We start from the raw sequence: 27345 nt of genomic DNA, 5'->3' as shown, positions 1-27345 counted from the left end.
CTTGTTGATATGAAAATGCTTTGCGCACACAAATTGTAAACACGCATTTTGTTGCGAAAATGAGTGAATTATCCCCCTTGAACGACAACATGTGAAAGGGCGTGTTCTAAATATTGATTGAAATGGTTAGTAATGGAGTTAATTTGACTCTGTTAATTTGGCTCATTTCTTGAAACAGAAATGATATTCTGAAAATAACATGGACAAATCCCCCAAACGAAATTGCAATGTCTTAGTATACGTCTCAGCAGTCTCAGTGCATCTTTGCAAATGGTTATGTACAGTAACCTACAGTTAGCACAAAGAAATAGATCTTGCTAATCTAAACCTATTAGTTGATTATCAGTCTAATGGTTAGCCAAACTGAGAGCAGCGTATAGGGCCAAGAGGATGAGGATGGTGGCCTGGAGCGAGGGTGATGACAGCAACCAGTGAAAGTGTCACTAACAAGTCAAACTTTGTTTACAGCACTGTAGGCTAGATACAGTTTATATTTCTTTTTCAAGACCAGGACGAAAACACTATACGAAACCATGCTGGTCTATACTGTTTTGGTATTTTTAGCAGGGATTTTGACTCGCAGTGCTCACACAATGCCAAAGGGATGCCGATGCCATTTCGGGGGCACTGACTATTCCGATGAGAAAGGATTTTAGTTTTGACATATAGGTACGCTGTTTTGGGAGAGAGATGAGCTTTTGCAGGTGATCCACGGTGTTGTGATGAACAATCCAGGTTATTTTGGGCAACATTTCTAAGTGAATGCAAATGAGCCAAAGCAATTGAGAAAGATCTTTGCAATTTTGGTGGTACTCACTCCGTATATGGGAAAGGGATCTAGTTCTGAAGCATGTGTGAAAGGTTTTGGAAGGGATATGATGAGCTTTTGCTAATGCGCTGTGTTGTTTCACTGACCTGTAAGACCCTTTGGCCAAATGATCTTATAGTTTTAAGAATGGCATTTATGTTTGAAGAAATGAGTCAAACCAATGAAGAAAAACTGTAATATGAGATATGAACAAAGTGTATTGGAATTACTACTATCTTTATTGTTGTTTCTGACCAACTCAGATAACAGGAGGGTTTAACATTTTACCGTAAGCATAAATACAATGTGTACTGTCTCTTTTTTTTAGTTGTCTTATGTTGTCATTGAGGATTTCATTGAGGATTTCATTGGTTCATTTTCAATGTTTATTTTTTTATGTTTGTTTGTTTTAACAGTAACAGTTCATCCATGATGGCAGCACAATGGAAGAGTGGTTGGCAATGCGCCTTTACAGAGAGGAGGCTCTTGGATTAAAAGTTCGATTTGGGTCTTTTTTTGTGGAGCCTGCATGTTTTGGGTATGTTTTCGATCTGACTCCATATCACTTATTATATCGTTGCTGTACTGTGAAAAACATTTAACTCATTTTTTAAAATGTTTTCTTATTTTTACATGAATGGTGTTTCCGCGTTACAGACATCACATTAATGTGAACATTTAAAAAGTTTCCAAAATTGGAGATACATGTTTTTCACAAGACAGCGACGATATATTTGTACCATTCAACTAGATTGGTAGATACTATATGGATAGCAAATTGGTACACGTAATTTGAAAGGTTAACTGATTTGTATTAAGATGAAGAATGAGCACATTTTAATTATGCATGCCAGTGTAAATATAAATCCACTATTTGCACACATGCTAAAGTTTAAAACAACAACAACATTAATCGATAATCTTCCTTTTGCCTTTCGCTCCAACTGAACTGTCCCTCAGATTTTGATTTTATATATATATATATATATGTATATATTTTTTTGCTGGGTCAAACGACTGTCAAATTTTATGTCTATTTATGTATATTCTGTCAAACGCAAATGCCCTCTTTCCTCTGAAGTGAAGGTATATCCCAAAGCATTGGTCCAGCCATCCAACCTTCCGTTTTCTGCACCTGTCCTCATAAGGGTTGAGGGTGAGCTGGAGCCTATGGAGATGATGGTTCTGGCTTTAATTAGTACAGCCTGTATTAGTAATGTCATCGTTTCTTTACAGGCTATGCTAATCTATACCATAATCAGCAATGCAATGGAACCTGTCTGGGTGAATGGATGATAAATCAAAAATGGCTTGTCAGTGTCAGGACAACAAACAAATGTATATCCATACGGGGAGAGAAGTTTTGGAACAGTTTGAGTTTGGAACTAAAGCATGTCCTAGCATGGAACAGAGTACGGAGGGAAAGAAGAACTTTAAGAATCACCTTTTTTTCCCCACATATATTTATTCATTATATTTTTTTCTATTGTTTGTGAATGTGTGACTGTCTGTGGGCAATTCAATTCCGACAGACCAGTGGAGAAGGGGTAAGATTTAAAAAAAATAAAAATAAAAAAGGTTATGCTTTTCTCCACTCCTTTTGAATCTTGTTGAGTTAGCACATTGCTGTTTTTGTTTGTTTTAGTATTGTTTGACCACTTTGATTTGTCTGTTCTGTTTGTTTCTTTCTTTCTTGTGACTGTGTACTATCACATGTTCTAAATAAAGCCTTCATTTGTTTATTCAAAACAAATTCAAGGCTTTAGTATCAACGTTGGGTATGTAATTAGTTTAAAATACACAATTTTCATAATAAACATACAGTGGAAATACACACACCCCAGTTCAAATTTCAGGTTTTTCTGATGAAAATCAGACCAAGATAAATAACTGCAAAACATTTTTTTCCACCCAGGCTACACTCAGTCTTATTGGGTAGGAATCTATCAGTACGGAACGTAGATCAACCGGTAAATTTGCACTCTTCTTTGCAAAAATGCTCAAAATGTGTCAAATTGCAAAGGCACCTCCCGTGCAAACCCAGATCGCTGAAGAAAAGCAGCCCAAAGCATGATGCTTCACTGTAGGTACGGTGTTGTTTTGGTGATGAACAGTGTTGTTTGCGCCAAACCAAATTATGGCTAAAAAGTCGGCAGCTTTCTTGACCAGTCTTTTCATCGTCTAAAGCTGAGACGTCTAGTTCTTGGTAATGTCACTGTTGTGCCATATCTACCCCATATGAAGATGACTGTCTTCATTGTGTTCCACAGTATATTTAATGCCTTGGAAAATGTGTTTTACACTGGACTCCTCCTATTTTTTTTTTTTAAGCCTTTTACTGATACCTTTGAACAATGTGTTCCCCCTGATGCTGTGAAAGCTCTCTGCAGACCATGCCTTGTGCTGTAAGACGTGACTACAGAAATGTGCTGACCCTCATTTAACATAAATTTGAAGGTGACTTGTTATTTCTGAAGACAGCCCCCATCACCACTTATAAGAGGATGTGCACACGTGTGCAACCACATAATCTGTTCATTTGTTTGTTGTTGGTTTTTTAACTAATTTATACGTAATTTATCTTGGTATCATTTTTTATATTGCAAAAAAAGGGCATTTGAAGAAGGGTGTACATACTGTTTTATACACTGTATTTTTAGTTTTGTATAACTTTTTTTTCATGTATTTGTACTTTACATACATTGTATGTATATGTACTTTCTGTTAATCCATAAGGCAAATTTTGGAATCGGATTGCTTTTATAGACCATTGAATGGATGGATGAAGTTAATTCCCCATTTTGCCTCTTCTCATGTTTTTCTCCACTCTTCCTTTAGATGACTGTTCGACATTATGGATGAAACCTCAAACTCTGATGCCACGGTCATACCAGCTGCTTTTGGTACAGTCAACAACACTTAGTACCTATGCTTAACATTTGATAATTATATCGGCCTGACAAAGAGTTGAGACAGCAGGTACTAGCACAAAGCACAAAGTAATCCCTCGTTTATCCAGAACCCCACACAAAAATCGGGAGGTTCGGGAAATCTGTGAAGTAACGAACATGAATTAATTTAATTATTTATGTAGGGCCCGACTGATATTCAAAAATGCCCACCTCTTACGGTACTTTACAATAGAGGAGAATTTTCAAGTCCAAAAACAGAGCATCAGCTGATGAATTTAGATATTTAGATAAAGACCATAAATGTATGCAGTACATAAGCAACATAACATGAAGTCAACATGAACAGCTGATCCTGATTTGAGTGAATTTGAGGTTTATTCTTCAAGATCGCCGATTCGCTTTTTTTCACTGTCAATCAAAGAGGGAATCAGCCTCAGACAGATCATCCAATCATCATGCAGAAGCCGATCATTCGGGCCAGCCCACTACTCCACAGACCCCCAGAGACACTGTGTATCCGATGGGCGGGATAATGCCCATCATTTATCCAATTACCGTACAATTTCGCACAGTGGAACAACTCACTCCCAAATGCCCAAAGCAGTAAACGGTTAGCATCCGACTGTGTAAAAGTGCTGTGACTTTGCGGAGATGAATGAGAAGGAAGCTGTCAGTTACCAGTGATAACTAACTGATGGTGAACATATTTCACCACCTTGTTTTTGTTGGGGGGGATTTTAGGGGAAGTTGAGCTTCCCATGCAGTCTTAGAGAAATCAACAGAGGAGGGCATTCTGTCAGACTGATGAACCGGTCCTTCAGTCCGTCACTGACAGACGCCCGTTTTGCTGTGGTTAGACGATAGACGTGAAACTTAGAAAAAAAAAAAAAAGACTGACTAAGCACGGACGGGTTTTCGTCCGTCATTGTAATCGTCACAAACTGGATCAAGTCACGATGGATGCCCGTTTTGCTGACGGGTGACGGAAACACGCCCCACCTGTCTGGCGTGTGTTCGTTACGACGGCAGGCTTACTTGAGTAGACTGCGCTGACCATTTATGTGCAGTAGGTGGCGATATGCACCAAAGAGAGAATCGTGAGTTAGTAAGGCTGGGAAGACAACAACTTATTTTAATGAGCTAAGACTAATAAAGTAGGTTTGAATACAGACACAGTTTTACAGACAAGTTATTATGAGTTTTACACTTTTATTTTAATTTTTGGAAAGAGTCTGGTTGAGAGGTTGTGAAACGGTATTTTGCAGCCCCACACTCCATTTGAGACGTTGCCAGTAATGCACCAAAAGTTGTTTGCCAACTGCTAAAAGATAGAAGAAGCAGATGACTGCGAATAAGAAGTCTACAAGGACCACTTTGAAGAAAAAACATTCATTTATTGTCATGACAACTTTATTTCGGTTTGCAGAAGGACTATGAAGTAATTTAATCCACCAGGATGGTACTTTTGGCAACAATGTGACATAAGATACTGGTTAACAGTTCAACAGATTGGCAGATAAGTGTAGGCTTTGTGAAATGTGTGTGAGTGTATGTGTGTGTAAATCTGTGAGCAGAAAATGACATATGATGTAAGTACAGTATGATGTTAATCAATCTGGTTCAGTAAATGAATCACTCTAAAAACAGTTGGGTTTAAAATAACACAATGTTGGGTCAAAAATGGACCCATTGACTGGACAGAGGGCTCTACATCATTGCAGCTGCTGTTTTAACAATTGCAGTGAGGGTGCATTTTAAACATCTGGCAGAACGCTCACTATCATTTTTTTCCAGTCTCCTCTCGTCAACGATAACTCATCATGACTTCGCCATCCAAGAACCATGTTTAGCTCACCAACGTCACGTTGTCATAAGAAATGTGGTGCATCAACAAAATCATTTTGTCATAGTCATTGTTGAAGAAAACAACACCGGGCTAAATGATTGCTTTTATTCTAGTTATCTTCAGCTGAAAGACACCTCCATATATTTTATCATGCAATTTTAAAGTCAATAAATGAATCCAATTAATATTTTCATAAGATCTCTCCTCTGAACAACATTTAGGGATAAAACTCAATGTCACAACGTTTATGAAACGTTTCTATAAGCATCTAGTCATTTAATACCCAACACTTTGTTTTTGTGTGGAGGAAAACAGTGTTCAAAAATGTCATTCCTTATACTGATTCTTAAATATGATTTCTTTCCATTTTAGATGGCTCTTACCAGGAAGTTGCCATTCTGTCTGGCAGCGTTGGTGGGTGGAGTACCCATCAGTTTAATAGCAGTCATATTATTTTCCATGGGACAAACTTCACTGATTCACCAGGAAATAGGACACTAATCCAGGCAACAACGAACTTTGACCCATTAGGAGGACATACAGTCTGGCAGGTAACAATCAGACGATTAGGTATTTCCCCAGTAGCAAAGCATGAAAAATTCAGATTTGCTCCAATTCTTTTTTTGAATTGGTCATTGTATGGTATTTGGAATGTACTTACTGCATCTAGCTATCTAGCTAACAACAGTATATTCTATTGGTAATTTTAAAAGATACATCCATATTTAAATGTTGGAATAGTTTTGTGCACAAGTTGATTTGAGGTTTTCATGTATTTAATTTAATCATGAAATATACAGCTAATATTACATGTTTTATTTCCAGGGTTGAGTTGAACTACACTGTGTTCCAAATTGTTAGGCAGTAAATATTCATTTTTCTAACTATTCAGTGCAATCTACGCTCATTCAATTTTTTGTCATCATCATGCTATTGTAGGTTCTACAAAAGCCCGGAGATTTATTTTTAATCAACATTACAATTGGTGAAAAAAATGGAAATATATTGTCATATATAAAGATAATGTTAAAAATGACATGATCATTTTAAAAAAACAAATCGATTTGATCAAACTACACTCAAAAAACAGTTGGGTTAAAAATAACACAATTTTTGCATTGTTTTGGACAAAAGAAAGCTGGGTCAAATTGACCCAAGTTGTGGATCGGTCCATTTTTGACTCAAAATTGTGTCATTTTTAACCCAACTGTTTTTAGAGTGTATTTCTGTCATTGTGTAGGGATCACGTAAACAAAGTACAAAGACAATTCCTACAACCCCGAAAACGATTTATTGATCAAGTCCCACGTTAACATAAGAGCCCCTCTTCCTTATCACTTGAACGGAGAAGATGCCTACATCTTTGATTGATACAGTAAATAATAATAAACTCAGGCATGTGTGAATATTTTGTAAGTGTTGAATTTCCGGGAAAACTTCAGGCTTTAGATGTTGATTCTAAAGTCGGCCTTAGGTTTTAGAGAGATGTTTCGCCTTAATGGGTTAATTAGACTCAGTTGGGACGCTAACTCAAAAAGGTTGTGATTCAGATCTAAGGAAAAAACACATATGCAAAATCTTTGACGGAAAAGCCCATTTTTAGTTCATTAAATGTAATTCCTACATGCATAATAGCTTGGAACAGTGTACAGTCAACGGACTTTTATATACTTATTTGTAAATATAAAGCATGTTTCATAAGTCTACGTTACTTTTCAAAAATTAATATCTTGGGAAATGGCAAGGTTAGCATGATAAAACCGCTTTCTCTTGAAAGGGTAAATCATCAAGTTTTGTGCTTTGCTGGTCTTGGCAGACCATTGTTAGGTTATAATCAATGATTTTACTTTTTGCGTAAAACGTGGTTTTGCCAGATTTTATTGCTATCTACTGATAATGCTGTTCAGTGGAGGGGAGAAGGCATTTTAGTGTGATAAGAATGATTTCTTGATACGTGTTCCATGCAGATGTTGTGATAGAAGCAGCTACCAGACAGACGTACCATACAAAAATGGCATACGAATAGGGGTGTTTGAACCACTACCTTCAACTGAAGCAATTAAGCAAATTTGAAACACCTTCCAGCGGGTCCCCGGAAAATCAATCAGAAGTGCAGTCAAGAGCTAACAACCATTGATCCCGATTTGCTTGTTTGCATTTGGCAAGAAATGGAATACTGTTTCGATGTATGTCGTGTTACCAAGGGCTAGCATGTAGAAAAATGTAAAGTAAAAAAAACACAAATTCCTCAGATTTTTGTGTTTGTTTTTTTTTCCTTGTGATTTTTGCTAAAAGATCAGCAGCATTCAGAAATGTAAGTTGTGTTTTCCTATCTTCAACAGTCACTGAGATATAAGGTAACCTAAATTGACCAACTTATGAAACACCCTGTACTACACCTTACCACTCACTGAGAGAAAATTAGCAAATTAAAGTATACAGTACATAATGTAACCATCTTTTTTTTCTCTTTTTTTACTGTTCATCTCCAGGTTCTCGTAATTGTCTTCTTCACTGGGTCACTCTCACTTGTTACTGTTGTTGGGAACATCTTAGTTCTGTTGTCCTTCAAGATCAACAAGGCACTGAAGACTGTGAACAACTACTACTTACTGAGCTTGGCGTTTGCTGACCTGACCATTGGCACTTTATCAATGAACTTCTATACTACCTACATCATCATGAATCAATGGGCTCTGGGGCCAGTGATCTGTGACTTGTGGCTTGCAATTGACTATGTTGCCAGTAATGCTTCAGTCATGAACCTCCTTGTCATAAGCTTTGACAGGTAAACCATTGTTTTTCTTAAAGCGGAAGTCAAGCCAAACATATTTTTTTCAAGAATATGTTCCCAGCAGGCCCACTAGTTGAAACACGGCATTCTGATTAATTTGTGGAAAATAAGTTAAGCAGCAAAATGCACTCGTTTTTAGCCCTCTCTGGGGGCGGCCATTTTGTCTTCTGTCGACTGAAAATGACATCACAACTGCTCACAACGACCAATCACGGCTGAGCTGTTTTCTGAATCTGAGCCGTGATTGGTCGTTGTGAGCAGTTGTGATGTCATTTTCAGCCGACAGAAGACAAAATGGCCGCTCCCAGAGATGGCTAAAAATGAGTGGATAACACTTATTCCACAAACGCAATATTTATCAGAATGTCCAGTTCCAACTAGTGGGCTTGCATAGAACATATTCTTGAAGAAAATATGTTTGTGTTGACTTCCACTTTAAGTTTAGACCTACTTTGTGATTACAGTTTTTCTCGGTTGCTTTGATACATTTCTCAGATCAGAATTGAATTTCCAATTTCCACATCATTACGTGTTATTTGTGCACATCAAAAAAGCAGTTTTTCATTTCATGGAAAAACTTGCAATGCTTTGGCATGTCCATGCGGGTGACTTGTGGTTGACTGTCTACATGGCAAACAAACACAATTCAATTTACCATCGTACAATGATGAATAGCACTATTAAAGTAGAGAGACCACATGAAAATAATAAGTAATAAATAAGTAATATTGTTAAGCAAAAGTCATCATTGGAGCCATTTCAAATGACTAAAATTGAACAAAGAGAAAGCGGGATATTTTGCTAAATAAGCTTTCAGGGCACCTGACACAACATCCCGACTTCAGTGGAAGGGGGGGGTTTGTACAGTGATGCTGATACAAAGAGAGAATTGATGTTGGACCATACTGAATTCTAAAATAACATGTAATGGTTGTAAATCAAAACTAAATGTGCATTTCTGTCTAAGAGTGGGGTGGGTAAAATTGACCATGGAACATTATTGGTGTTGGCATGTAGCAAGTGGGTTAAACACAGACATTTCTGAAATTGCTTCTAATTCATGTCCTTTTTTCTTCCTTCTTTTTTTTTCTTTAGGTATTTCTCCGTTACCAGGCCTTTGACCTATCGCGCAAAGCGCACAACCAAGCGGGCCATGACCATGATTTGTTTAGCCTGGTCAATATCATTCATTCTTTGGGCCCCAGCCATTCTGTTCTGGCAGTACATCGTTGGTGAGCGGACAGTGCCGCCTAATGAATGCTTCATCCAGTTTCTGTCTGAGCCCATTTTTGCATTCTGCACTGCTATAGCTGCATTTTACTTGCCAGTTACTATCATGGCAACCCTGTTTTGGAAGATCTATCAGGAGACAGAGAAACGCGCTAAGGATATACAGGGTCTTAAGGGCTCTGGTGCAGGAAACCGCCAGAGTCAAAATCAAAGGTCTGATGATGGTGGGACCAGGAGCCAAGAGGAGAAATCAGACACAACGTCGACACAACAAATAAACTCAGCGAATGCTGAGCAAAATCAGCTGCCTTCAGACAACATAAAGGACAACTCGAGTAATCCAAGAGGAATGAAGAACAGAGGAAAGCGTAGTGCATTATTTTTCCAGTTTTCATCGCATTTATGCCATGGTTTGAAAAAGGCTGACGACACCACCGCAGCAGAGCAGAGTTGCTGTGACAGTTTAAACAACAATGATGCTTCAGAGGAGGAAGATGAAGTCAATGACGCAGACCAAACAAGGCTTGCAACAGGTCAGATATAGTAACCCTAACCTATGTTGAGTGTTCTTAAAGGGGAAATCAACCCAAACAACTTTTTTATTGAAGAATATGTTCTATGCGGGCCCACTAGTTGAAACAAGGCATTCTGATAAATATTGCGTTTGTGGAATAAGAGTTAATAAAACCTGTTTTTAGCCATCTCAGCCGATCACGGCTCAGCTTCAGAAAAGAGGTCAGCCATGATTGGTCGTTACCTGAGCCCTGAGGGGCAGTGATGCCATTTTCGGTCAACAGAAGTGACAAAATGGCCGACCCCAGAGACGGCTAAAAACCGGTGAATTAACTCTTATTCCACAAACATAATAGTTATCAGAATGCCTTGTTTCAACTGCTGGGTTTGCAGAGAAAATATTATTTAAAAAATTGTTTGGGTTGACCTCCTCTTTAAAGCGGAAGTCAACGCAAACACATTTTTCTCAAGAATATGTTCTATGCAAGCCCACTTGTTGAAAGAAGGCATTCTGATGAATATTGCGTTTGTGGAATAAGTGTTATCCACTCGTTTTTAGCCATCTCTGGGGGCGGCCATTTTGTCTTCTGTTGACTGAAAATGACATCACAACTGCTCACAACGACCAATCACGACTCAGATTCAGATAATAGGTCTGCCGTGATTGGTAGTTGTGAGCAGTTGTGATGTCATTTTCAGTCGACAGAAGACAAAATGGCCGTCCCCAGAAATGGCTAAAAACGAGTGCATTTTGCTGCCTAACTTATATTCCACAAACGCAAAATTAATCAGAATATTGTGTTTCAACTAGTGGGCCTGCTGGGAACATATTCTTGAAAAAAATATGTTTGCGTTGACTTCCGCTTTAAGGCTGGATTGGAATTGCCCAATTTGGATTCAAGCCTACAGTATATAGGATTTTTTTTCTATTGTCTATTCAAAGTACAAGTAACACATATTGCATGTGACAAATTGCAAGAACTATATAACTACATAAATGTCATCACTAAGTAGTGACAACATGAAGGTTAAAATTAATTAGCAAGTAACACTTACTGTATGTGAAACATTACCAGAGGTGGGAATTTTATAAGTTTGCCGGTCTGTCATTCGTCAACCGTCAGATGCCTGTGTACCTGTCCGTCATCCGTCAATCCATCCTTTTTTCAAAACAAACCAAACTGTAATCGTCTGTCCATCATGTTATTTTAACCGCGCTTCCATTAGTAAATGTCAAAGGATTGCCAGTTCATCAATCAAGGGGAAAAAAGAGGTCCCCGGATGAAAAATCCATCCATTATCTGAACCGATTTGATTAAAATGGTAAATGAAGTGCACTATGCACATCATAAAGTGTTGGCCTTCTGGTCAAACAATGTTACGCATGCATTTGACATTTCAAATAGCCTACACTTATTGCCAATGTATTGGAGCTGTTAAGTGGGAGCCTGATGCCGCTTTAACTCTTAAGAGCAGAATCCTGTGTCACATTGTTGCCAAAGGTATAATCCTGGTGGGTTAAAATGTTTCCTAGTCCTTGTGCAAATAGAAATAAAGTAGCCATTGCAAAAAATGAATGTTTTTATTATTATTATTTCTTTTAGAGGTTGGCAAACAACTTTTGGCACATTGCTGCCATCTTTTGAAATGAAGTGTGGGCATGCAAAATACCATTTCACAACCTCCTAACCCTACTCTTTCCAAAAATCAAACTAGAAATGTAAAACTTAATTCACAAGAACTTCTCTGTAAAATTGTCTCAGTTTTCGAAGCTACTTTATTACTTCTTAGGTCATTAACTAGTCGGCCTGAGCAACTTATGCTTCTCTCTTGGTGCATACTGTACATATACTGTAGAGTCAATGCAGTCTGGGTTGCGTTTCCGTCTCTCGTCAGCAAAACGGGCATCCGTCAATGATGGAATGCGTGATCCGTTCAGACTTGACGAGGTTAGTGATGATTACACAGACGGTCGAAAATCTACTTCAGTCTGTGCTTTTGTCAGTTTCTTTTTTTTTTTTTTTTTTAAGTTTCCCTTCTGTCGTCAGCAAAATGGAAGTCCGTCAGTGACGGACAGACGGACCAGTCAGACGGAATGCCCACCTCTGAACATTACATAATGTTTAGTTAGTTTCCCTTCGCGGCACCAGGACGCATATCGAAATTGTACCACTTGAGAGCAAAAAAAATTTGAAATGTGTCACAAATCCAATCTATATGACATATTGTAATATGATGATTTGTTCTCTGTAGATGGAAAGAAGACTAAAAGGGCAAAGGACAAGAACAGAAAATCAGAGTCAAAAGGTTCACTACCTACTGACACAACCCCTGATAATATCGCCATGAAAGATGTGAAAAGGATTGCCTCGAAAGCCAAGACAGAGGTTAACAAACGCAAGAATGAAAAAAAGGCAAATGACAAGAAAGCAGCACGGACACTGAGTGCCATCCTTTTGGCCTTCATTACTACTTGGTTACCATACAATATAATGGTCTTAGTTACAGCCTTCTGCCAAGACTGCATCCCGGGAGATCTTTGGGCACTGGGCTACTGGTTGTGTTACGTTAATAGCACAGTCAACCCTATGTGCTATGCCCTGTGTAACAAGACTTTTCGAACAACGTTCAGGGATATCTTAATGTGCCAGTGGAATAAAAACAAAAGCAAGTCTCAATTTAACAAGAGGGGGAATGCTGCAGCTTGCCGAAAGAAAGATCAAATGTAGACCAGAAGTATAACTAAAACATTACAAATTAGAAATTGCAAAAGGACTTCTAAAGGGTAAATATTTTATAATATTAATATTTTTAAGGCTAAATGTTTTATAATATTTTGGGAAAGTTTGGCATGGCATACTTACCCCACAAAAAACACAGACTTGTACTGTGATGCTCAGAAATTCCTATACTCTTACCAATAGACCTATTTCTTGAACTACAGTTTACAATTCGAATTTCTGATATCAGTTATGTACAGTGTTAAAAATATATAATATACTCTACTACGATTGTTACACTGCAACAGTCGAGTAAAAATTAGGTATGTAACACCTTTGAAAAGTTTCAGATACAGGAAGAAAGATTGTCACCGTGATCTTCTTTCACAGTTCTTGTCACATAGTTGGATAGCCCAACTCTGATTACATCGATGTTAGCATTAGCACTAGCAATGGTTAAAAAAAAAATTAAGCACGTATTGTATTTAAATATAAACATAACACATATGCTTTTTGTTGTGTGTTTAGTTTTACTGTAAACTCCAATGGGGGCGTCATTAAACAGCTTATAGCTAGCTGAGTGACGCCTGAATCATCATACACTATGCGCTTGCTACGCGAGCAACATGGTGCATTCAGGTTCCTTTCACAATGTCGGGAAATTGTAAAGGCATTCTGCACATTTGTCGTTTTTCTTAGATTATAACGTTTTAAAGCTTGAGAGAAGCCAAAATTCAAAACACCAGTAAATTTCGATTTATTCGTCCAGCCCCAGTGGTTAGCATGTCTCTCACATTTAAGAAGGCTCAGACAATTTCTGACATCGAAATTATACACAAACAGCCTGTTTCAGGTTTGCCCATGAAAAAAGGATTGATTTCTCACTCCAACAGATGTCGAGGCTGATCTATTAACTGGGCTCACCCAGTATATCAAAAATTGCAACACAGTTGATTTTATTCTCAATAAAATAATTTGGTGCAGAATATCATATACGTGAATGCTTTTCAACATTCTGACAAATTACAATACATGTCGTATTACGCCCTGCCCTTATCCTATGTGCTACTTTTCTCCTTTCCTAACAGGCTGTAGCGCCGCCTCACCAGTCAAAAAATTGTATACAGATAAAATCCAACTCCTATGATATTGTCATATATAATTGTTGTACTATTGTTTTGCTGTTTTCATTTTTCTTCCATTGTTTTCCCGGCTACTCGGGGAACCGCTTCTACAATTGGTTGGCATTTTAATTTAAAGATATCCACAAATAAGCTCATACAGGCTGAAATTCGATGGAATTCTCCAAGACAATGCATTAAAATTACCATGACGATTAAAATGGCATCAGTTGGCCTTAAAACTCAACTTAGACATGCGCAAAAGGGACATTATTTGTGAGAAAAGCAGTCTGTGTAGAATAGGTCATGCACATCAGTAATCAATTGTTTGTTTGTTGAATTCCTTTGTTAAGTTTTTCCAGGGCTGTTTGAAATGCTCATTGCATGTTTTTTTTTAAATTCCATTACAATGGTAGAAACAACACAGTGTTGTATTATATGTCTCCATACATGTGTTGCTCCACCATTTGTGTTCAAATATCTCTTGCTGAAAAGGTTATAACGTGACACTGATGCAATTCTTTAGCCCATCTATGGCGTATTGCATTGTCGTTTAGCATTAAGCTACACTGACTAATATAAATTAAAGCTACGTGGTTGTATTTTTGTTTCAGGTTTATTTTGACAGTAAAGTTAAACTGGTAATGTCAATCAACAGTTTGACGCCTCTTTTTTGGGAACAATTGTTCACTATCTACCAAATGCTGCTATCTGTGAAGTGAGTTGAATTCACTGCCAACATACAGCACTCAAATCAAGTTTTTGCTCTATTTCTAAATAATAAATTGTTCGAACCGTGGCTGATATTTCTCGAAATACTTGCACAGGGTTTCTGCAGGTATCATCAAATTGACATTGTAAATTAATACTAATACCAGAGGTCGTGGGTTCGATCCCGGCTCCGGCCTCCCTGTGTGGAGTTTGTATGTTCTCCCCGTGCCTGTGTGGGTTTTCTCCGGGTACTCCAGTTTCCTCCCACATTCCAAAAACATGCATGGTAAGTTGATTGGACTCTCTAAATTGCCCCTAGGTGTGATTGTGAGTGCGGATAATTGTCTTTGTGTGCCCTGCAATTGGCTGGCAACCAATTCAGGGTGTCCCCCGCCTGCTGCCCGAAGACAGCTGGGATAGGCTCCAGCACGCCCCGCAACCCTTGTGAGGATAAGCGGTATCGATAATGGATGGATGAAATTTAACACCGACATCCTACCAAACATACATATACAGTAAGTATTCTCTAGTAAGGAATCATACACTGTCCAATCTTTCCTTATAATAGAATTTCCTCATGTGGGAAACAACTACGGTACATGTCCTGTATGACCGTGCAAGTATGTTAAAACAACACAAGCAATATAATGCAAAAAAAATATTTGTCCCAAAATTTTTATTAAACAAAAACTGCACTATAAAGTACAGGTATATGAACAAAATACAATACAGTATAACTAACATGAAAAAATACAGTAACACCAATGCAGTACAGTACTGCACTTGACTACAGTAAACTGTACTGTATTTTAATGTTGATTTTTCTCAGACTTGGGAAAAAAATGATTCTATTTTGAGATGTTGTGTTGGCTTCATTCTTTGCTGTATGAAAATGTTTGTCTGCGTATCATACAGTTTTCTTGCTAATTGCAAGTAAGTGTCCCGTTGATCATCACTGATGTCTGGTGATTCTTGTGCATACAAGAGCATTTTTGATGCCATCTCCATAGCTTCCTTGCTGGACGGTGGCTTTACATCACGCGTTGAAATGGGCACATCATCATCTTCGTCAGACTTGATCGGACTGGTGGTTTGCTCAAGGGATTCATTGAGATCTTCTGTTGTGTAATCTTTAGTGATTACAATGAGACCTGGTAGCTTTTTTTCCCACTCACTCATTGTCTCTAACTTCACTGCCCCTCCCTCACCACACAAGACGGCATTGCTCAGCTGATGTCGTGCAACAAACTTTTGAAGCCAGCCGCGGGACGCTTCGAAGTCCTCTATGCCCATAGAAATCGCTACTGAGCTAGCCTTCTCTCTAATTTGCGTTCCAGTTAGCGGGAAGTTTTTAGCACGACAACAGCGAATCCATTCCAAGACACGTCCATTTACGCCACTGTACTTCGTCCGTCGAACCACAAGCAATTTCCTCTGAGCGGGCAATTTGCCGGAATCGTACTGAGCAAGAATCGATTTCTTCTTTTTCAAAGTCTCGTAGATTTGAGTTTTTCCAACTCCAAGTGTCTCCTGGATGTTTTTTACTTTGTGTCCGGCTTGACTTAATCGGATGCATTTCACTCTCTCCTCCACGGTCATTACCATTCTTCTTCGTTTGGACGCCATGAGCTACAGACGAAAATGTAAATGACTAAATTTTAAATCTTTAGCAGTTTCAGTACAACGCATGCCAAAGAAGTAACTTACATGTCGCCGTTTTGGATCCGATGATGGCGCAGCGGTCAAAGTTTTTCCGTAGTATCGAGCGGGAACTGTTTGACTTTGCGCGACTGCGGGCTGCGCTGTGGTTTCCGGTTTCCGGGTTCAGGGTTCCGGATACCGGAACTTCCGTTGTAAGGACTCAATCGTTAATGTAACAGTAGTATACAGGCAGTCCTCGTATTACGACGTACATGACTTTACGACGCCCGTGTCTCCTCCTCCTCCATTTTGTCCCCAGCACCATAGTGACTACATGCAGTCAATAGTCGGGTTAAAGTCAAAATTCTTATTTCTGAAACATTTTGAATATCCCGTTTACATGATTGCGAGGACAGAGCATAAATAAGCGCTGTGACTGCGACGCACTGCGTCGTGACTCAAATTGACGTAATTTCCACGTGTAACTTTAAACACTTGATATTCATGTCACTCACCACATGAATGAAGCAGCCGGTTTCCTCCTCCCTCCAAAAGTAAGTGTTGTGCATACATATGCCTCCCAATTTTTGGAGACTTAGGTGAACATACAGATGGGGCTACTTCGTTAAAGATTTGTAGGGGGCGCTACTGAGCCATTAGAAAAGGTACAATAACCCTAGAGTATTGAATTCATTGTTAGGTCTGTTCTGTAGGCAGGGTGCAGTACATTACAATGTAAAATTTCTTGTAATTATCGAGTGTCAAGTTAAGTCAAATTTATTTATATATCCCTTAATCACAGGAAAGTCTCAAAGGGCTTCACATATGTACCAGATCATATACACGACATCCCCTGATCTTAACCCCCAGGAGGGCAAGGAAAAACCCCAAAAACCCCATCTGGGGAAAAGTGAGCAACCTTGAGAAGGGACCACAGATGGGGGACATTAAGATATCCAGGATGATCAGGCTGCAATGGATGCCGAGTGGGCAACATTGAACACGCATTATAGTACCATACAGTGTTTGTTAAAGTGATGTGAAAGTTAATCAAATGAAGTACTGCAGGAAGATGACATAACAGCGTCTCCGAGGATGTGGTCAGCCTCCAATCTTGTATATATATATAGCAGTCAGTTGCTGTTGGATCTAAACAGCAAGCTCCAATTCGGTCGTCATCACCTAATTCCCAAGCCTCGGAAAAGGGGGAAGAAAAAGAATAGAAGTGGCAGTAAAAAGGCCAAAACAAACAGTTCAACTAAACGCAGAATCATACAAATAAGTCTTAAGTCGTGTTTTAAACATTTCTACTGAGGTAGTGCCTCTAATATCCGTGGGTAGGGCATTCCAAAGCATCGGTGCCCGAATAGAAACCGCTCTGGAGCCTGCGAACGTCTTTTTGGCTCTCGGGATTACTAAAACATTTTGTGACCGAAGGTTTCGGATCCGAACATATGATATCACTAAGTCGACGAGATAGGAAGGTGCTAAACCGCGCAGTATTTTGTAGGTAAGTAGCAAAACCTTGAAATCGCATCTCAAGTGGACTGGGAGCCAGTGCAAATTGGCTAATATCGGAGTAATATTATCTAACTTTCTCGTCCTTGTCAAGAGTCTTGCTACGGCATTTTGGACTAACTGCTATAATCGAGGCGAGACGTAACAAACGCGTGGATTAAAATTTCTGCATCACTATTCGACAGAATTGGACGGATTTTAGCAATATTACGGAGATGGAAAAATGCGGTTCTAGTAATATTCTTAATGTGCATTTGAAAAGACAGACTTGGGTCGAATATAACACCAAGATTTTTTATTGAATCACTTTGGGTCATAGTACATTTATCGAGCCTCAGAGTGGTGTCCTTAGATAGGTGCCAATGACGAGCCAATAATCAACATCTCGGTTTTATCGGGGTTGAAAAGCAAAAAATTGAGAGACATCCATTGTTTAATCTCGGCAAGGCACGCCTCTAAATTACAGCAATTAGCCGGGTTTGTTATCTCGAGCGGCATATATAATTGGGTATCGTCAGCATAACAATGAAAACTAATGTTATATTTACGTATATTATCACCAAGCGGAAGCATGTAGATGCTAAACTATAGGGGTCCTAGTACGGATCCCACGGGACTCTACATGTAACTTTACAAAACTCAGAAGTCGCATTGCCATGAATTACACGGTGCGTCCTTTCTGAGAGGTAAGAATTAAACCAAGAAAGTGCTGAGCCTGAGATACCTACACATCCTTCAAGGCGTTCTAATAGTATGTTATGATCGACGGTGTCAAAAGCAGCACTAGAGTAGTATTGATGAGGTGTCGGAGTCGATAGCTAAGAGAAGATCATTAGTCACTTTAGCAAGAGCCGTCTCAGTAGAGTGATGAGCTTTAAATCCTGAAGAATTTCAAATCGATTATTAGCGGCCATATAGTCACTAAGATGTTGCCCTACAACTTTTTTGAGAATTTTCGCAATAAGCGGGAGATTTGAAACTGGCCTATAATTACTGAGGTTCTCTGGATCATGGTTTGGTCGCTTAAGCAGAGGTCGAATAACAGCGGTCTTAAAAGCTGCTGGTACAGTGCCCGAGGTGAGTGATAAGTTAATGATATTTAAGACGGAGGGTCCTAGGGTTGGAAACAATTATTTGATGAGTTTACCAGGAAGCGGGTTGAGCACGCAAGTTGTCTGTTTTGCCGCACCAACTAATTTTGTTAGGCTTTCAAGAGATACTAATTTAAAAAAAGCTAGGGTTGTCAGACAGTTATCAGCCATAATACCTCTACTAGCAACAGTATTCGCGTAATTCAACAGGGTTTTAGGAGCGGTGCTATATTTATAACAAAACATTGCCATAAATAACTTAAGGCCCCAACTATTGATATACTTGTGAAGTGTGGATATTTTTCAAGCATGTAGAGCTGAGTTATAAGTATTTCTTCTTTTGTGGCGAATGAAATGTAAAATTTGTAACCTGTAATGTGATTGGACATAAAAGATCACACATCTCACTTTTAGTTTGATTTAGAACATGGCTGCAATGGACTTTGTATGACTCGGGGTTGTACACGTAGGCCTAGGTCAAAAATACCAAGGTTGGATTTTGTTTATCCACTGTAGGGGGCGCTAGAGAGCCTTTGTTTGTAATTGTGCATGATAACTTTGAATGTTCACCAGGCTCATTGCTTGGACAAAGTTTGGTGAGTTTTTGTTAATGTTTAGGTCCCCAAAAACATAACTCACAGAGGTGGGAATTCCATCGGTACTGACGGAAGATCCATCAGTCCGACACTGGTGGTCTTGACCGGTGAAGGAAGCAGACTGCAATGATATTGTCTCATATTTTTATTTCACCAATTACCACGCTGAGTGTGTACGTGTGTGTGTCTGTCTTTCTGTTAGTTTAGTCAACTTTATTTGGCTGTGCGTCTGCTTGTGTTCTGCACCTGCATGTGACAGAGTAAGTAGTAAATCTCGACGGCCATTTTGTCACTTGCTGTCGACTGAAAATGACATCCCACGCTCAGGTAACAACAACCATGGCTCAACTTCAGAAAACAGGTGAGCCATCCCTTGGTGCTGGCTTGTTGATAGTTATGTCCATACGTAGAGTCCACATTCGTAAATTAAACTGCTGAGACACCGGACCAAAGCAGCACTCTGTTCATCATACGTTTAAGGCAGGATGACATACTGTATTAATTATTCCAGCATTGTTCATGCATGTCTGGCTCGTTAATGAACACCCTGTCCGCTACACTTCCTGATAGATCCACTCATTCTCCAACGTCTATTTTATACCATCAAAAGATCCAGTGCTGCACCTTTCTCATGAAAAGTGGAATCTCACTTGGTAGATTTATTCCACAGTATTGGATGGAAACAATATGGCTTTGTTTTTTCACAATAGATAAATTCAATTCGGCGTAGCTGTGTGTGTGTATATCATTGTGCAATCTAGTCCAAAGTTGACACACGTGACGGTTATCTAGTAACGTGTTCAGTGAACATGGGGGCCAACTATATTATTTTTTAAATGTTTTTTAAATTTATCAAATGCTCATGAAAAGTAATGTAGTAATCAATATTGATTATAGACAAAATAACCTTTATTGCTGCAAATGGCTTACCAATGAAGTCTCCCTTTAATTATAAATTTTATTTTATTTTTTATGAGAGGGCGCTTTAAATACAACCCTATGCAGTCTCCGCATTGGTTAATGTCAACAGGAAACTGAGAATCATGGGTAATGTAGTGAGGAACTATCACTAGAGTGGCAGTGAAAGGCTCACCTTTTGTCACCCTTGCTGCAGCTAATTCTTCCTTTTATTGGGTATGACTTTCTTCTCTTTTCATCCCATGTGCGCACCATCTTTTGCATCATGCTTTGTTGACTGAGCTCCACTGAGCATGCAATGCTTGCGTCACACGTTTGCAGCAGATGGAGAGGAGGGGGAGGGTACGTCTGAGAGGGAAATAAAGGGAACTGGAGGGGGGGTGGATGAGGTGGGGTGGCATAGCTCTGTCTCTCCTGAATCAGCATCAACATAGAGCCACGGCGACCAAGAACGAGTGTTGATCTAGTCGGAATCACCACACAGCCAAGATTTACATATCGGCAATGACAATCTGTGGTAGCTTTTCATTCATCAGCGGACAGTACCTGTCCTCGGGATGAAATCGCCAGGAAGCGGACATACCATCTGACAATCAGGCAACATGGGCAACCAGGAAGCCAAACAAAAAAAATCTGCAGCGGCATCTGGTAATGGTGGCTACCCTACACTGGAAGAGGGATGGAGCGAGGGAGGAGGGGATGTGACAAGGCGCGGTGGAAAGAAACACCACGGTAAGAATGAAAGTAAAGGGACAAGCAGCACTAGAGGAGGTGGAGTAGGAGGGAGAACGCATGGCACAGGTCCAGGCAAGAAGAAAAACAAATGTGAGACCAAGCCCTCTGTTTTTTCTATCCGGAAAAGAAAGGGTCATCACAAAGGTAAAGATGCATGCTCTTCAGTAGCAGGCTCGAGTGAAGACGTGCTCGCGTTGCAACACAGCGATCTGGCCAACCCGAAAACACCTGAGCTGTCTGCAGATGAGCTTGGGCAATCAGACACAGAACCAGCGTTGTTGGAAAAGAAACAAGACGGACGCAAGGGTGAACAGAAGCCTAGGAGTGCAGCAGAAACAGGAGCAGCAGCAGCAGCCTCTCCCACAGAGAATGGGGGACAGAAAGGAGCCAGTTCTGGCTCTGACACGGACATTTACAGCTTCCACTCAGCAGCGGATCATGATGATTTGCTAGCAGACATCCAGCTTGCTATCAGGCTCCAACAACAATGTGAAGGGCTTGACACGCTCGCTGGGTCACAGGTGCAAGGTGAAATCAGTGTTAGCTGTGGACAAGAGGCAAAGAGGACACAGAGTAACGGAGTTGCTAAATTACCACCCATTGAAATACTTGACCTGACGCCGGAATTAGAGCTTGGATCAGATGCGCTGTCTTTCCTGGAGGTTGAAACCCTGGTGGATACAGACCAGATAGAGAAATCCAATGGGGGGCAAGATGGGGAGAAGGAAACGGAGGGGGGTCGGGAGATCAATGGGAAGGGGAAGATGGCGAGAAAGTCCCTTGTTAGTGGTCCTGAAGTTACAAAAGAGCAGCACGCCTGGATGCAGCAGCCCCAAGCCATCGCTATGGACAGGGGCGCTCCAATTAACCCAGTTACTATGGCAACCGTCAACAGCGGTTTCCCCAATCCCACATCGGACAGTGCTCACACACGGGAGCATGACGCAGGAGGTGAAAATCCGATTGAGGACCCGCAGGAGCCTGGTGTGAATGAAGCTCCGACTCAGCCACTTGAAGACAACCACAAAAAAAGCAGTCATACCATGGTAGAAATTATTTCAGGGAACATGTTGAAAGAAGTTGCAAGTGCTGAGTCACTTGAAGACTGCTTGAGTATTGTATCAGAAAGTAACCACATCACTGCTGCTGCTGCTGCTGCTGCTGCTGCTGGCACCAATGCTTCCTCCTCCAGGAGGAGCAGTGTTTGCTTTACGCCTTCCCAAGGGAGCCCCACATTGGCCAAACACATCCACAGGTCCAACCAGGACACTTCTCCCTCAAACCCCGTGGTGAAACCGTACCCTCCCGTCTTCGCTTCGTACATCAAGACCACCACCAGACAACTCAGCTCACCAGGACATTCACCAGGTCTGTCTCCTTCCCATAGCCCCATGTCACCAAGAAGAGCTCAACACCATTTCCAAAGGTAACTGTGGTTAAGTTTGGACAAGTGTCTTTTGCCATTTTATTAGTGGTAGTGATTGTCAAAACAAATGTTGATAGAACTTGAAATAACTTACCTTTCGGGGGTGCTGTTTTGTCCCAGGCAAATAAGGCAATAAACAAGTTGCTACATGTTCTCAAACAGTCACGAGTCTGAAGCAGTGTTGCCAACATAGCAAATATAGTTAGGACTTTCTATATACTTTCAAATATAGTTAGGATTTCCCATCCCTTCAGCAAAAAAGTGAACGGCAAATCTTGGCTGAGTTTAGGGTACGCTGAAAAAAAAATTGGTGCATCATTTACTCAATTTTATTTCGTCAAGTGGTTGCCTGAAATAAAATCACCTTAATACAGAAAGCTCTTTTTATGCAAACTATACATCTATACACCTCTATTTTTTTTTTCTCATTTTATACTCAGTCCTAAATCGCATTAAGGAATCTGTGGGGTTGACGAGAAGAGCAAAATGAGTTTTGGAATACTTTGTGAGAAAGAGTGGTGTAATTACAGTATAGATTGTTTTCTTAGCTTTCTTATTATCACTAATTATCAATCACGTTTTTTCTCTCAGGCTGATGGGTGGTGATCAGCAAGTCCCAAGACAGTGCTCCCGAAGCAATGCTGGTCCCCTGAGTCGCTCAGCTGACTGGACAGAGGAGCTTGAGAGGAAAATGAGGTGCAAGTTCAACAATGGCGACTCTGGGGATTTAGAAGACTACAGGTACAGAGGTGGAGGAAGCCAACCCCTTTGTGCAACAAGGAGATCTTCCTGTGGGCAAGTTGCCGCATGCAGCTTCCAAGATGTCTTTACAGGTGATTGCTTAGGCCCTGTCCACACAAACATTTTGGATTTCTGTTTTCTGTAAGAAAAGATTCATATCAGGAAATATTGCTGTCCACAGTTACTGACTAGCAGTCATGCCAATCAAACTATGAGAAATGGCTGGTTTTAGCAAAAGTAATCGCAAAATGATACGATCAACATTTTAGATTATCAACAAGAATAGGAAGCCTGGAATTTGTCAAAAAGTACCAAGACAATTCTAAAACAAAATTCCGTCACAGTTTTATGGACTGATAAGATCACGTTTACCAAAGTGATAGAAAATGAAAACGAAATGTTTCAAGGAGGAAACTAAATATAACATGGTCCAAATTAAGGTTTGATAGGGCTAATAATTTTAAAGTAAGCATTGATTTCTAAACCACTGTTCCATATTTTCGCTGGTTTCTCAATGTCCAGGTCGAACTCTCCTCGAGAAACTGTTCCTTCAACAGCAGCAGGAGGAGCCGGAGGAAGCTGAGAGGCTCTGCTCCAGAATATTAGCAATGGGTCTTCTTCTGCCTTTCACTGACTGCTTCAAACAGCAGCTCGGAGCCAGCCCTGTTCACATCAACTCGACTGGATCAGCCAAGTTCCATGTATGTTGCTGCAGTGGTGGAGAAGACATTTGTGTCGTTTTACTTTGATACAAAATAACATAACAAAATCATGCGATTGACTGGCGACCGCTTTAGGGGGTACCCCGCCTACCACCTAAAGACAGCTGGGTTAGGCTCCGGCAAACAAGCGACCCTAATAAGTGGTTCAGATGAATAATGTTGAATGAATGAATGAATAATGTGTTTCCTCAGCATGACCAGCTGTATACGTGGGCCGCTGTTAACCAGCCAACCATTTCCCTTGATCCTGTTGAGGGGAAGCAACCAGGTTATCTGAAAGACTCCAGGCCTAGTGCAGAGAGGACTGGAATCAAAGCCACAAATCCAGGTAAGAACACCTCTGTGCCATAATATTTTTTTTCATTTATTTATGTAGTTGTTTGTAGTATCAAGATCCAAGCAGTTGGTTTGAGGATGCTATATTAATGCATATAAACAAGCGTTTCATTTGAACACCATTGTGATTTCTGCACCGCCTGTGATTTCAGTTTACTTTGTGTATGAATAATATACATTATTCACAGAGATGGGCATTCCATCCCAGGGATGGAACGGTCGGCCCACTTTGTGGATAGACGGACGGAGGACGAGAGGTCTTTTAAAAAGGACGGAGTAGGCAAGAACGGAAGTAGGTTTTTGTCCGTCGCCTCTGTTCGTCCCGAACCGGGTCAAGTACTGACTTGCGTGTTGTGTTGGGTTCTTTTAAAAAGCAAAACCACTGTTCACTTTTGCAATACCACGGAGCCGCCTTAATTAACTGCCTGCACAACATTTTTATGTGACTTCCCTGATGTAACATTGCACAGGCATAGTCTGCCTTCTAGTGGTTCATCACATGTAACAGCATGGATTACGCCACAGGAGTCAGGACACCATTTCATTGACTGGCAGAAGCACGCCCAGCCTGTCTTGTGTGTGTAATCCGGGATAAATTATGTATTGGGCGTAGGATAAAGGTGGATAGCAAGTTCGTTTCGTTAACTAACTTTATCCTTATCCTTTGCATTTGAAGTATGTCATTGTGGGGGATATATTTAGACCATAAAAATCTCTGCCAGCGTCATGTACAATTAAGCGACCCAGAAGTGGAAGTCTTTCGTTTCCTCTTAAAATAACCTTGCGTTATTTTGCAACAATTACTTTTTGGGGAAATAACACAATCAAATCTGAAAACATATAAATAAAACCCAATAGTATTGCGTTATAAAGTAATCTTAAATATTCTCGTGATGTGCCCGGGGGCGGACTAACGTAACGTAAGGAAGGAAACACTTCAAAAGGACAAGGACGGACATGGTCGGAAGACGATTATTTTTATGAATAAGGACGGTGGGACGAGGACGGAAGAGTATCCAGGTCGCGAAAGTGCCCATCTCTGATTATTCCCATGCTCACTAAAGATTTAGAGACATAGGTGTCATGTAATTGTTGCATGTACTGAATTTGACAGTCTGAATCGATTGTTTCTCCATCTCTTCAGAATATCGTACAGGCATCTTGGGTTTACGGCAGCAACCAAATGAAAGCCAAAATTGTCAGGTAAGTCACACAGAGGCTACTGGTTGCGAAGACTTCAGTTCAGTTCCCACTCAATGTCTTGTTCATAATTTCAATGTAATAACTGGCAACCAGTCCAGGGTGTTTGCCTTACACAACTGCAGATAGAACATGCAACTCGTCACAGAAGAGCTCCTCATTTGTAAGGCAGACCATCAATGACTAATTTGATTTATGTTTATAAGTTCACCCCCCCCCCTCTCTATTTTCAGGAGGAGGTTTTGCTGAAAACAGTTAAACTGAAGGAAAAGCATGTCAATGTTATCCAACAACTGGAGCAAACCATTGAAGATCTCAGGACTAAGATTGCTGAGCTGGAGCGGCAGCCCCCTCTGCTGGACAGAGACATAAAAACAGACAAGGACTATGTAGGAGGGGAAGGTCTTTTGAGGGAAGTGTCTGATGCTCACTTTCAGACTGAAGCAGATCACTTTCTGTGCTCCTTGGAGGCCAAATCTGTGCAAACATCACCGATGGATGACAGCTTTAAGTTTAAAGTGCCTTACAGTGAGCTAAGTGGAGTCAATAATTTCCTGCAACTCCCATTTAGCCAGTGTTCATGTCAGCAGCAACCACTGCCAGGTGGGCCGTCTCTTCCTTTGCCTGGACAGATAGCAGTACCTATGGTGCAACCTGTTCCACCCTTACCAGTAGGTTCAATACCACCACCACCTCCTCCTCCTCCTCTCCCTGATGGACTTCCTCCACCCCCACCCCCTCCTCCTCTCCCTGGAGGACCAGCTCTACCACCACCACCACCCCCTCCTCCTCTCCCTGGTAGACCAGCTCCACCCCCACCTCCTCCTCTCCCTGGTGGACCAGCTCCACCCCCACCACCTCCTCTCCCAGGTGGACTAGCTCCACCCCCTCCTCCTCCTCCTCTCCCTGGTGGACCAGCTCCACCCCCGCCTCCTCCTCTTCCTGGTGGACCAGCTCCACCCCCACCTCCTCCTCTCCCTGGTGGACCAGCTCCACCCCCACCTCCTCCTCTCCCTGGTGGGACCAGTGCACCTCCGCCCCATTGTTGTGGGCCTCCCCGAGCCCCTCCTCCACCAGGTACGATCTGCATTCCTCCAGCTCCCCCAGGATCTCTGGGCTCCTTGCCTCCTCCTCTGCCTTTGGGGCTATACTCGCTGGGCCTCACCCAGGAGAAGCCACCCAGGAAAGCTGTGGTGGAGCCTCCCAGACCCATGAAGCCACTGTATTGGACCAGAATCCAGTTGCACACTAAAAAGTAAATGGGTATTGTCACTGTAATGAATGTGCAAATGGCTGAAAATAACAAATACAGTGGTACCTCACATGGTCTATTCAGTAATGCTGATTAATTTCCCATTGTTCTCTTGTAAAATAATTTAATCAAAACAATTCAAACGAATCAATTCTTTCCAGGCTCAAGCAATCATCACACTTTACTAACGAAACAACAGTAACATTTTAACCTTCCTGTCCTGCAACAGGTCACCCTTGAATATCTTTAGTGTACCAACGAAACAAACGTTGCAGGATAGTTAACATTTCTCTCAAGTCAGCAAACTTAACTATTATGCTATGTAATCAAACCACCAAAAAACTAACAAAGTAAAACTAGCCACAAGAAATTAGTATATTGCTCATGGTGTACCGAAGTTATGATGACCATGTTGTCCTTTTCTTCATTTACCCTAGTGTGGTGGCATCACATAAAAACACAAGTAAACTCACGCGTAATAAAGTCTAAAAAAATATATATTTTTGAGCATAGT

At 40.6% G+C, this 27345-nt stretch overlaps 2 protein-coding genes across 3 annotated transcripts in view; both read left to right on the top strand.

The window, feature by feature from the left end:
- The first annotated feature begins 1234 nt into the window (after positions 1-1234).
- On the top strand, positions 1235-14595 carry chrm3b (cholinergic receptor, muscarinic 3b). Of its 2 annotated transcripts, XM_086016626.1 has the most exons (6): positions 1235-1346; positions 3647-3711; positions 5939-6117; positions 8059-8354; positions 9456-10123; positions 12357-14595. In XM_086016626.1, the coding sequence occupies exons 2-6, from the start codon at positions 3663-3665 to the stop codon at positions 12830-12832; spliced, it is 1668 nt and encodes a 555-aa protein (XP_085872752.1). In that variant the 5' UTR covers positions 1235-1346; positions 3647-3662; the 3' UTR covers positions 12833-14595. The 2 variants fall into 2 exon arrangements, with proteins under 2 accessions (XP_085872752.1, XP_085872753.1); XM_086016627.1 differs by lacking the exon at positions 1235-1346 and having other exon boundaries at positions 3602-3711.
- Positions 14596-16572: 1977 nt separating this feature from the next.
- fmn2b (formin 2b) overlaps positions 16573-27345 on the top strand; it is a 27131-nt gene continuing 16358 nt past the window's right edge. The window contains exons 1-7 of the mRNA XM_086015992.1: positions 16573-16850; positions 19704-22580; positions 23172-23413; positions 23844-24022; positions 24236-24371; positions 25524-25582; positions 25813-26834. Of these exons, the coding sequence (XP_085872118.1) occupies positions 21022-22580; positions 23172-23413; positions 23844-24022; positions 24236-24371; positions 25524-25582; positions 25813-26834 (3197 nt within the window). The 5' untranslated portion in view covers positions 16573-16850; positions 19704-21021. The remainder of the gene's footprint in view (positions 16851-19703; positions 22581-23171; positions 23414-23843; positions 24023-24235; positions 24372-25523; positions 25583-25812; positions 26835-27345) is intronic.

Source organism: Filicampus tigris, chromosome 19, assembly GCF_054856515.1.
Source record: "Filicampus tigris isolate MCC_2025a chromosome 19, RoL_Ftig_1.0, whole genome shotgun sequence".
In the NCBI taxonomy this organism is placed as follows: Eukaryota; Metazoa; Chordata; class Actinopteri; order Syngnathiformes; family Syngnathidae; genus Filicampus; species Filicampus tigris.
The sequence above is the reverse complement of the archived record's forward strand: the minus strand, read 5'-3'. Positions and strand labels throughout refer to the sequence as shown.